Here is a 9868-nt window from a genome sequence, read left to right as displayed (position 1 = left end):
GGAAGGCCGCGCCTCGTGGTGACGCCGGCCAGCAGCGGCGGCGACGCGGCGGGCGTGAGCTTCCAGAAGACCGTGCTGGTGGGGGCGCGCCAGCATGGCCGCCTGCTGGTGCGCCACGCCTACAGTTTCCACCAGAGCAGCGAGGAGGCGGGCGACTTCCTGGCGCACGCAGACCTGCAGCGCCGCAACTCTGAGTACCTGGTGGAGAATGCCCTGCACCTGCACCTCATCGTCAAGCCGGTCTACCACACCCTCATCCGGACCCCCAAGTAGCTGAGCGGGCCGGGGGGAGCGGCGGGGCCGCCTCCGGCGCAGGGAAATAGAGGACTGGCATCGGTGGCCTTCAGGGTCTGGGAGGCGTGTGTCGAATGGAAGGTGGTGCCTGCATTGGTCCCAGGGGCGGCCAGGTGCTGGTGGCCTTGGAGCTGGGGTGGAGTCCAGGGGAAGGGTGGGAGAGCAGGTGCCTGGTTTCAGGAGTGGATTTCACAGCTGCCTTGAAGGCAGGGCTCTTGGTTGAATAAACCGATGCTCAGCGAGCCGAGGGGATGATTGAACTACCCAGCTCCTGGGAAAAGCAGCCCGAGGAGGGTCCCACAGGTGTGGGGTTCCCCCATCTTTCATTAGGTTTTCCGGAAGGGCTCCTGCCCCCACATGGAACAGGGCAGGTGAGGGCAACCAGATGGGCCAGCCTGGGAAATCGGGCCTCCAGGATCCCTTCCTTGCTGGAGATTTTTTCCCCCCAAGAAGCTTAGCTAGGCAATTTCTCAGCCCAGACTTCCAGAGGGTACCTCCCTCCCCTCAACTGGGGTAGTTAAGTTTTGTGTGGTCTGGTCCACCCCAAGTCTCTGATCTCTCATGGGAAGGGCCCTGAGCAGGTGTGAAGGCTGGTGGGATGGGGTATAAATGGACCTTGCTAGCCCCACTCTTCCTGGGAAGGGTCTAGAGTAAAACTCCTTTCAACCAGATATTTGTAAGTTGAAACAGAGTAACCTGCCAGAGGGAGATGGGGTGCTGGGGAGGGAGGAGGAAGCGAGTTGGGTTGCCTCTTAGTCACGAGCACCCCACATTCCACACAAGGTCTGGACTCCACTACAACCATCAAGACCCAAATAGGATTTTATTGGTACACTGCCAAGTAACAAACCCAGATTCCCTCCTCTGCCCCAACCGTAGTATGTGAAGTGACCGTTGGCTCCTTTCCCAGCCATCCAGGATGGCCTTGCCCCACATCGGCCCCATCCCACTCACAGCTCCCTTCACCTCCCGGCCCTTCCGTGTCCAGGGCCGAGTCTGGCCGCAGGTCTCTGCAGGGTTTTGGCAACAGGGTTCTATTCACGGTGGGGGGGCCAGGAAGTCCTGTCATCCTGGCCATGCCTCCTGGCCCCACCTCCCTTCCCCAGTGGTACTGGAAGCATGGGGGTGTTGGGCCAGCACCCTCATAATTCCTGGGCCTGAGCCTCCTGAGCTCCTGCTCGCGGGTCACCCCCATCTGCCCCAGCCTCCATCTCCTATGTTCTTATACGCCCCATCCATTCTCGGGGGCAGGAGGGCCAGTTCCAGGGAGGGCCTCTCAGGTATGCCGGAAGCGTCCATCTTTGCCCTGGGTGCTTGTGCCGTGAGGCAGGCGGGGCCCACAGGCAGCCCGTCGGGAAATACCAGCTGGGTTGGAGGCAACAGCGAGGGGTGAGGAGTCCCCAGAGCCTGTGATGGGGGAAGGGCCGGGAGCAGGGTGTTAGGAATTCCTTGCACCCCCTCTCTGGCCATCCGGGGGTCTTGAACTTCTCAGGGGTCCAACCCCGAGATGCCAGCCCCACAGATATTCCGTGAGAACCTGGTTTCCAACACGGGGTAGCCGTAGGTACAGGGCAATCAACATGTTTCCTTCCTGGGCTGGCCAAGGGCTCCCCTTCCCCATGCCCTCCCCTCGCTGGTACTGACCCGTGCTCTGGCTTGGAGGGAGTTTGATCTTGGCCAAAGGCAGTGTCACCTTTCCCAGATGCCGGATACCAGGTGCTGGGTATCTGCACCCGGGCACACTGTAGTCCGAGATGCTTTCTGTGGGACAGGGCCCCAGGAGGTGTGTCTTAGGGCGGGTGAGCTGTGGGGGTTGGAGAATAGTGAGATGAGTCGGAGCTGCATGGTTTCTGCTACAGGGGACTGCCCTGTATGTCCCCACGCCAGCCCAGGGGACAGAGGCACGGAGGGCGGTACGGGGCTGGAGGTGCCCTGGGGCCTCCGGAGGGATCCAGGCTCTCATCTACAAGGAAGGGCACAGACACCCCACGCCCCGTCTTTTGCCTTACCCCTTGCCCCGTGACCTCAAAGGACCGGGACCTCCGCTTCCTCTTCTTGGCCTCCAGGGACTCCTCCCGCTTTTTGCCAGGGCTTTTCTTCTGGCCACGCATCCAGGGCCCAGGGCCGTCTCCGACAGGCCCAACTGCCTGGGATAGGGCCTCCCCTGTGCTGCTAGACAGGTTGTCCTCACTGGCAGCGTGCTGCAGCGTGGGGCTGGGTGGCCGCTTGCAGGCCAGGGGACCCGATGGCTGTGAATCGTCAGCCTCGCTCAGCGAGTGCAGAGACAGGCTGCTGCGCTGCATCGCAGGTGCCAGCAGATGGCGCCCTTCGGCGCCCAAAGCCCGCGAGCGCCTTTTGGCAGCCTTCACGGAGATGCACTTGGTACCGGTCAGGATCTCCTTCTTCTCTGTAGCGGGGGTGGGGGTGGGGGTGGAGAAGGAGAACCCAACCTGGGGTCAGGACCACATATTCCTCCCCCTCCCTCATCTCCAACGCCCCTTCTCTGCCAAGGCGGGAATGAATAGAGTCAGAAGGCCAGCGCTCCCACTTGCTTGCTGTTCAAGCACCTGGGGCAAGTTTCCGAGCCTTACTTTCGTCTGTAAAGTGGGGATGGTGACATTAACCCCCCAGGGTTACTGTGAGTAGCCACCTATATTTGCTATTACAGTTATTACCGGTGGGAAGGGGGGGCATGGTCCTAAGTGCCACGTGCTCCCCTTTCTAACTTCTGATGGTGTGGTCAGCTCTGTGCACCCTGGAGCGGGTGGATAATCCTCTCTGGGTGTCTCTCTCTATCGACTGGGTAGCACCAAAGTTTAGATGATGCCAGGCTCAGGTGGACAGGGCTGGCAGGGGACATACCTTTGTAGGACAAGGGGATCTCTGACAGGTTCTCACTGCTGTCGGGGGAAGAGTTGAGCTGGCTGCTCAGGCTGCCCAGGCCGTCCTGGGGGGGTGCCTGCAGGTGCAGTGGTTCGAAGAGAAAGGCATTAGACGCCCCACTCAGCAGAGACAGCGGGGGCCTCTCGGGTGATGGCTGTTTTGGGAAGGCTCTATCCCAACCACTGGCTGTCCACCCTGTGTCCCCGCCCCCCAGCAGCAGAGCCCGGGGCCAGTGGCGCTCAGTGCTCACCTCCTGGGTCACCAGGCCGCCGATCTGGATGGGGGGTGGGGTGGGCACAGAGGAGCTCTTTATGTGCCAGGCCTGGGGACTGGCTTTGAACACGCGGTTGGCTTCACTGAGGTTGGCAGAGGAGGATGAGCCGCTGCTGGCCAGGCTGGTCCCCCTGAGGCCCCACCCCCACCAGAAGGGAGAGGGACCCCAAGAGTTCTGGCCCCAGACGTGTACCGCAGCCTCCCTTTCACTCCTCCATTTCCCCCAGTTAGCCCTAATCTGGGTTGGTATCCCGGGGCCACGGCCCAGCAAGTGGTGGCTCGGGCTGGCAGGAGCGGCTGGAGGTGGTCTCTGGCCTCACCTCTCCGGGCCGAGGGGTGGGAGGATGCTGTGCTGCAGGCGCTGGACTTCAGAGCTCAGCGGCTTCACGCTCTCCGGGTCAGACTCCGGTGTCAGCGCGGTTCCTGCTGGGGCGATTTTGGGCAGGGAGCTGTCCTGGAGAGGGAAGGTGGAGGCAGCAGCGGGCAGTCAGAAGACTTGGTCCTGGACTGGGTGACAGCACAAGTGACAAAAGCACACAAGGTGACCAAGAGTCACCAGGGTGGCCAGAGAGAGCAGTGGGTTTGTATTCTGGCTCACAAGGGATAAACTCTGGTCTTCTGGCCATCTCCGGTGGCACTGCCCGATGGCCTGGTCTCTTGGGAGGGCGTCTGGGGCAACTTGTGATACCTCAGATAACCAACTCTGATCCTCAGACCCTGGGTAGGGACAGGTGCCAGAGAAGAATGCGCTGGGATGGGGACCTTACTCAGGCTGGGCACGGCTTTGGTTGGGGTAATAAGGAAAGGCAGTTAACTCCTTGGGGTCCCAGCCAGCCTGGTCCCACTCGCACCCCAGCTAGGGCACCAGGCCCCTCCGCCGGTAATTGTGCTCGGGCGCATGCGCAGATTCGCCCACGCGCCCACCTGCAGCGCCCTGGAGGCCACGCGGTCCATTATGGTGGCCCGCTCCAGGCTGCCCTCCTCCAGCTCCCGCAGGTACACTTCATATAGCTCCTCCAGGTGCTGCGGGACAGCCAGGTTGTAGTCTGCCGGGGAAAGGTGGGGGGGGGAGGGACACGGGGCTCAGCGGGCGCCCTCCAACCCTCCGCGGGTCTAGGGGGCCCCCTGGGCGGCTCGGAGGCCCGGCGCCTACCGTCGATGAGCTGCCGCTGGCCTTGGATGATCTCGTCGCAGAGGCTGCGGTGCTGTTCCAGGCGGCGCACGGCCTCGCGGCGGTGGCGGAGCGCGCCGTCCCGGAGCAGCGCGTGCGACTGCATCTCGGTGTTCTCCACCTCCAGCTCGTGCACGCGGCACAGCAGGCTGAGCACCTCGCGCTGCTCCTCGGAGCCGATGCGCCGCGGCAGCGTCTCCTCCAGGCGCCGGCCCCGCGCCCGCAGCTCGCGGCAGCGCTGCTCCAGCGCCAGCTGGGGGCGCCGCGGAGTCAGCGCCGGGCAGCGGGCGGCCGGCGCCCCTCCAGACCCCGAGCTCCATTCCGAGGCAAACCCTCGATCGAAGGGGTGTCTTGGGCCTTACCACCAAGGGGCTGCTCCCAAATGGCCCCTCCGTGTCCCCCTCCTTCTTGCCACCCTGACCACGGCCGGCCCCCTGGGACCAGCTCCATGACTCTTTGCCCAACGCCAGCCCATCTGATGCCCTCAGGGCTCATGGCACCGTGAAGCCCCTGGTTCGGGTATACTCCAGAACAGAAGGAAAAGATCTGTTATCTGGACAGCCCCGCTTCAAACACTGACGACCATTTCTTGAGTCTTCGCGACGCCAACAGCATTGAATGGATCTTCCCAACAACCCCACTAGGACCGCACCGTGCCTACTTCCGTTTTACAGATGAGGACGTGAGGCCCAAAGAAGGATTCAGCAAGGCCGCAGAGGGGCAAAGGCCTGAGCGCCTGGGTCTCCCTCCTCCCCCCTCCCCCTAGTCCCTTCTGGCTTGGGTCTCTCAAACCACTCTCCCCTCCCCCACCCCTCCCCCACCCCTCCCCCGCAGCCACAGACACCTTCTGCTTCCGCAGCTGCTTCTGCTCGCCCACCAGGGCAGCAATGCTCTCCCGGGCTGAGGCCACTTCCGGTGGCTCCAGGGTGTCGGGCTGCTCATCACCTGTGTCCGAGTCCTTCTCGCTGTCGTCCTTGGTGTAGGATTCCTTCCGCTGCTCCTCCCGCCATTTGAGTGCTCTGCGTGACTTCTCGTGCTCCCAGCTGCCGCAGTCCCCACCACGGGGAAATGGGGGGGAGTCAGAGCACTGGGGGCAGTGGGGGGAGGCACAGCCCCCAACCACTCTGTCCCAGGCCCTCGGGGAAGGGGTGCTCACCCGGCAATGGTGAGCAGGTGGCGGGAGGTGTCAATCTGGACCTCCATGGCACGGTTCTCCAGCTCCAGCAGGCGCCTCCGCACGTCCATCTGCTCCTGGAAGGCGCTGATGAGCTGCTCCCGCAGCTGTCCCATCTCGGCCTGGTCACTCTGCTCACTGTGCAGTCGGACCTCGGCTGCCCAGAGGATGGGGGGCAGAGGAAGAGAGTGAAGGAGGGAAGGTCAGGCCCGGGAAGTCTGGGTCTGTGTGGGGCCTTCCCTCTTCCCTTTCTTCCCAAACCACTTCCTGTCCAACCACCTCCTCCCAAAAGACCTCCTAGATTGCTACCTCCTCCCTCACCCCACCCCCACACAGAGCCTTCAGCTGTGGCCCTAAGGTGAGTCTCAGCTCCTCTGTGTGAACTGGGCTTCCACGAGGCCTCCCAGCACCTTCGTGTCAACTATAAAAAGGTGCCCCTTAGACACTTCACTCTATCTGTTAGAAAGCTATCAGAACAAATACACAAAGCTGCAAGAGGACGGTGCTCTGTGGCCCCGGAACGGACCCCACAGCTAAATGCTCTCGCGTCTATCACTTGCGCCATCTCACCCAGTCTTAATTACTGTCCAGTCTCTGAAACAGAGATCAAGATTCTACCTGACAGTTGCAGGACAGAGGCTCAGAGCAGTTGAGTGATTAGCCCAAGGCCGCCCAGCTAGAAAAGGCCCGAGTCTGGACTTGAACCCAGCACCGCCTGACCCTCACCTTGGATGTGGCGGATGTCACCCCGCTCGGGCCGGCCCTGGGCCTGGCTCCGCCCACCCTGCTCATCGATCTTGCACTTGAGCCTTTGGATCTCACCCCGCAGGTCCGCAATGATGCTGGTGTACTGGGCGATGTGGTAGGAGACGTTGAGCAGGTTCTGTTTGACCTGGGCACCGGGGCAGAGCGGGGACAGTCATCCCAGGCGCTGGGGCCTGCCTGTGGGGTCTTCCTTTCTCTTTCTCCCCCTAATCTTCCTGGATGACCATAATGGCCTCACCTTGCTTCGGGCCCCCCAGCCTATTCCACTCCCTGCCTCTGCCAGACCCTTACTCCTAAAATGCTGCTTCTGTTCGTTAACCTTCAATGGCTCCCTACTGCTCCGGAGAAATGCTTTGGTTCCTTCACTTTGGCCTTCCACTATCTCTAATTTATTTTTTTATCACTGCTGCATGAATGTTCTGCTCTGGTTGAGGAAGTGTCCTACGGTCCTTACCCCTACCATAGACACCATTTCCTTCCTGCCCTTGATACCTCTACGATCATTGCTACCCATCTTCTGGAATATCCTCCCCCTCCTTCAGAGTCCCACTCACAGTGCCCAAAGTGCTCCACCGTGTCCCACCAGCCCGCCCCACCTCCTCGTTCTCCCGCTGTCTCACACATACTGTTGGCAGCATTTGCCAGCTCTTACTAATATTCTGAACTATCAGTGAGCTTTTTCATGGAAACGCCTCCTCCTCCCATTAAGTTCCTGGAGGGCTGGAATAGGGGCGCCTGGGAGGCTCAGTTGGTTAAGCCTTTGGCTGGCTTCGGCTCAGATCATGATCTCATGGTTTGTGGGTTCGAGCCCCGCGTCGGTCTCTGTGCTGACAGCTAGCTCAGAGCCTGGAGCCTGCTTCGGATTCTGTGTCTCCCTCTCTCTCTGACCCTCCCCTGCTTGTGCTGTCTCTCTCTGTCTCTCAAAAATAAATACATAAATAAAAACATTTTAAAAAAGTTCTTTGAGGGCTGGAATAAAACCGAAAGCCTGTGGCCAGCAGCTGGCAAAGTGTGGTGTCGGGGGAGCATTCGCTAAGTTTTGCGCAGAGGCATCCATTTCCACCCTTACACACACACGGGTAGAGAGAGACTTCCCGGGCGCCTGGGTGGCTCAGTGGGTTGAGCGTCCGACTCTGGATTTTGGCTCAGGTCATGATCTCATGGTTCATGAATTTGAGCCCTGAGTGAGGCTCTGCGCTGACAGCTCAGAGTCTGTTTGGGATTCTTTCCCTTGATCCTTGCCCCTCCCCCCACTCGCACTCTCTCAAAATAAGTAAACGTTTATACATATTAAAAAAAAAGAAAGACACTTCGTAGAGCAGGCAGTGGGGATTCTAACGCATATCCCTGAGGGTGGCATTGTGGGCCCAGAAAAGAGGCAGGGCCACTTCCAATCAGTGCCCAGCTGGGAAGTCACTGAGCTTCCCTCAGCCTCTTTTCCCTACACCAGGAGATGGGGGCACAGTAGATCGGTCCTCCCTTGAGGAGCATACGATGAAAGCGCTCAGTTGGCCTGACTGTTAAATTAGGGGCTTTGAAAATGTCAACGTCTGAACGGGCATCTGATCGAGAAAATGGAGATGGAAGGGAACGGGGCAGGGGCACATGACCTTGAACAAGGAGAAAGGGGCCCTCGGGAGCTGTGGGCCTCCCAGCAGGGACCCAGGTGTTAAGGGTGCCCGGAAGGGCACAGGGCAACTTTGGACTAGGGAATGAGGCCAGTGCCACAGTGGCAGCTCTAGAGACCGTGGGGTGGGGTGGCAGGGACCCCTCCAGGCAGGGCCCTCACCCTGGTCTTGATGTTCTTGGCCCGGCCGGCGTAGGTCAGGGTGTTCCGGGACTCCTCAAAGGCGCTGCTCGCAGGACTGATGTGGGCAATCATCACCGTGCGGCTGTTGCCGCCCAGGGAATCCTGGACAGCGGGCAGGGCGGGCTGCGGTCAGCCGGGGACCGCCTCCCCAGGACCCTGCTCCTGCCAGGCTGTCCACGATGCCCTCCAGGAGGTGTGCTCTCCCTCGCTCGCTCTGTCACACGCACACTCACAGAGCCTCGCACTCACCCACAGGGGCTGGTGTTGGGCATCACGTGGTCTCCCCGGGGCCCGACATTTCCCAGCCCCCTGCTGTCTCTCCTTCCTACTTCCAGCTTCTTCTCCAAAATCCCACTTGCAGGTTTCGAGTATCTGATCCGGGTCAGGGCTTCCCGGCTTTCCCTTTCCCTCCCGTCATCCAACAGAATGAGGAAAGGCAGCAAGAAGTGCCCCTCCCCCTCCTTCCCATCACCCCTGGCCTTTCAAGGGGCCCCCGGGTCCCCCATTTCTGACTGCTGATGGCACTGTTGTTTCAGCTGGAGTCCGAGATAGCAGGATGGGGACTCCTATATGAAGGTCGAATGTGGCCTATGGCCACCCCCTCCCTCGCTCTATGTAAACTGGCCCTGGGGGGGCGGTGCAGGGGGAGTGGGGAGAAAGCCCCGGTGGGCTTGGCTAACACTGAAGTTACAATATTACACCACAGACCCCTCTGGATCCTACTTCCAGCCTGTATTATCCTGGGCCCTCGGGAAGATTACTTAACCTCTTTGTGCCTCGGATTCCTCATCTGTAAATGGAAATAGAATTCCCCCCAAGGACTAGGTTCCTAGAGGAAGAAAGAAGCCAGGGCTGGGCCCCTAAACAGCAGACACCATGAGCCTTAATGGTGATGTCCCCCTGAACCCCCAAATCCAGGCGGCTCATGGTTCCCCTCAGGCCTGCAGCCCGGTGGGGGGATGTCAAGTGCAGGGCCTTTCCCTCCCTGCTGCCCAGTCTTTGGTTAGGGTCATCAGGTACAGTACACGACACCCAGTTAAATCTGAATTTCAGATAAACAATGAGTGATGTTTTATTTTTTAGTATAAGTATATCCCAAATGCTGCATGGGATGTACTTATACTAAAACAAATTTTGTTGTTTATCTGAAAGTCAAATGCAGCTGGGCATCCTGTTCTTTTACTTGCTAAATCTGGTGGCCCTGCTCTGGGGGCCCCGGGCCCGACCCGGCTGCAGCCCGTACCTTCAGGAGCCGCGTGAGCTTGCTGTCGCGATAGTTGATGTACTTGTTGCCACTCTTGTCGCTCAGCGCGTTGATGCAGTTGCCCAGGGCCAGCAGGGAGCGGTTGATGTGGGCCCCCTCCTTCATGCGCTGCCCACGGTTCTGTGTCTGGGGCGAGCAAGCAGGCACAGCTGGGGCCCTCGTGGGGGAGGGGGCGGGGCTTCACCAGCGCCCTGGGTGGTCCTGGGCCACAAGCCCCTCCCTCTACCTCGGGGG

At 60.4% G+C, this 9868-nt stretch overlaps 2 protein-coding genes across 2 annotated transcripts in view; one reads left to right on the top strand and one right to left on the bottom strand.

The window, feature by feature from the left end:
- BTBD17 (BTB domain containing 17) overlaps positions 1-963 on the top strand; it is a 4729-nt gene extending 3766 nt beyond the window's left edge. Inside the window, exon 4 of the mRNA XM_029927078.1 lies at positions 6-963. Coding sequence (XP_029782938.1) covers positions 6-273 — 268 coding nt within the window. The 3' untranslated portion in view covers positions 274-963. The remainder of the gene's footprint in view (positions 1-5) is intronic.
- A 135-nt stretch (positions 964-1098) lies between these two features.
- The window catches only part of KIF19 (kinesin family member 19), a 12650-nt gene continuing 3880 nt past the window's right edge, over positions 1099-9868 (bottom strand). Inside the window, exons 6-18 of the mRNA XM_029928610.1 lie at positions 9614-9760; positions 8350-8472; positions 6522-6687; positions 5778-5952; positions 5466-5664; positions 4604-4874; positions 4375-4496; positions 3771-3904; positions 3428-3533; positions 3157-3253; positions 2304-2701; positions 1939-2098; positions 1099-1701 (exon numbers count right to left, since the gene is read on the bottom strand). Of these exons, the coding sequence (XP_029784470.1) occupies positions 1571-1701; positions 1939-2098; positions 2304-2701; positions 3157-3253; positions 3428-3533; positions 3771-3904; positions 4375-4496; positions 4604-4874; positions 5466-5664; positions 5778-5952; positions 6522-6687; positions 8350-8472; positions 9614-9760 (2229 nt within the window). The 3' untranslated portion in view covers positions 1099-1570. The remainder of the gene's footprint in view (positions 1702-1938; positions 2099-2303; positions 2702-3156; positions 3254-3427; positions 3534-3770; positions 3905-4374; positions 4497-4603; positions 4875-5465; positions 5665-5777; positions 5953-6521; positions 6688-8349; positions 8473-9613; positions 9761-9868) is intronic.

This window comes from Suricata suricatta, chromosome 17, assembly GCF_006229205.1.
Source record: "Suricata suricatta isolate VVHF042 chromosome 17, meerkat_22Aug2017_6uvM2_HiC, whole genome shotgun sequence".
In the NCBI taxonomy this organism is placed as follows: Eukaryota; Metazoa; Chordata; class Mammalia; order Carnivora; family Herpestidae; genus Suricata; species Suricata suricatta.
This window is presented reverse-complemented; position numbering and strand designations above follow the sequence as displayed.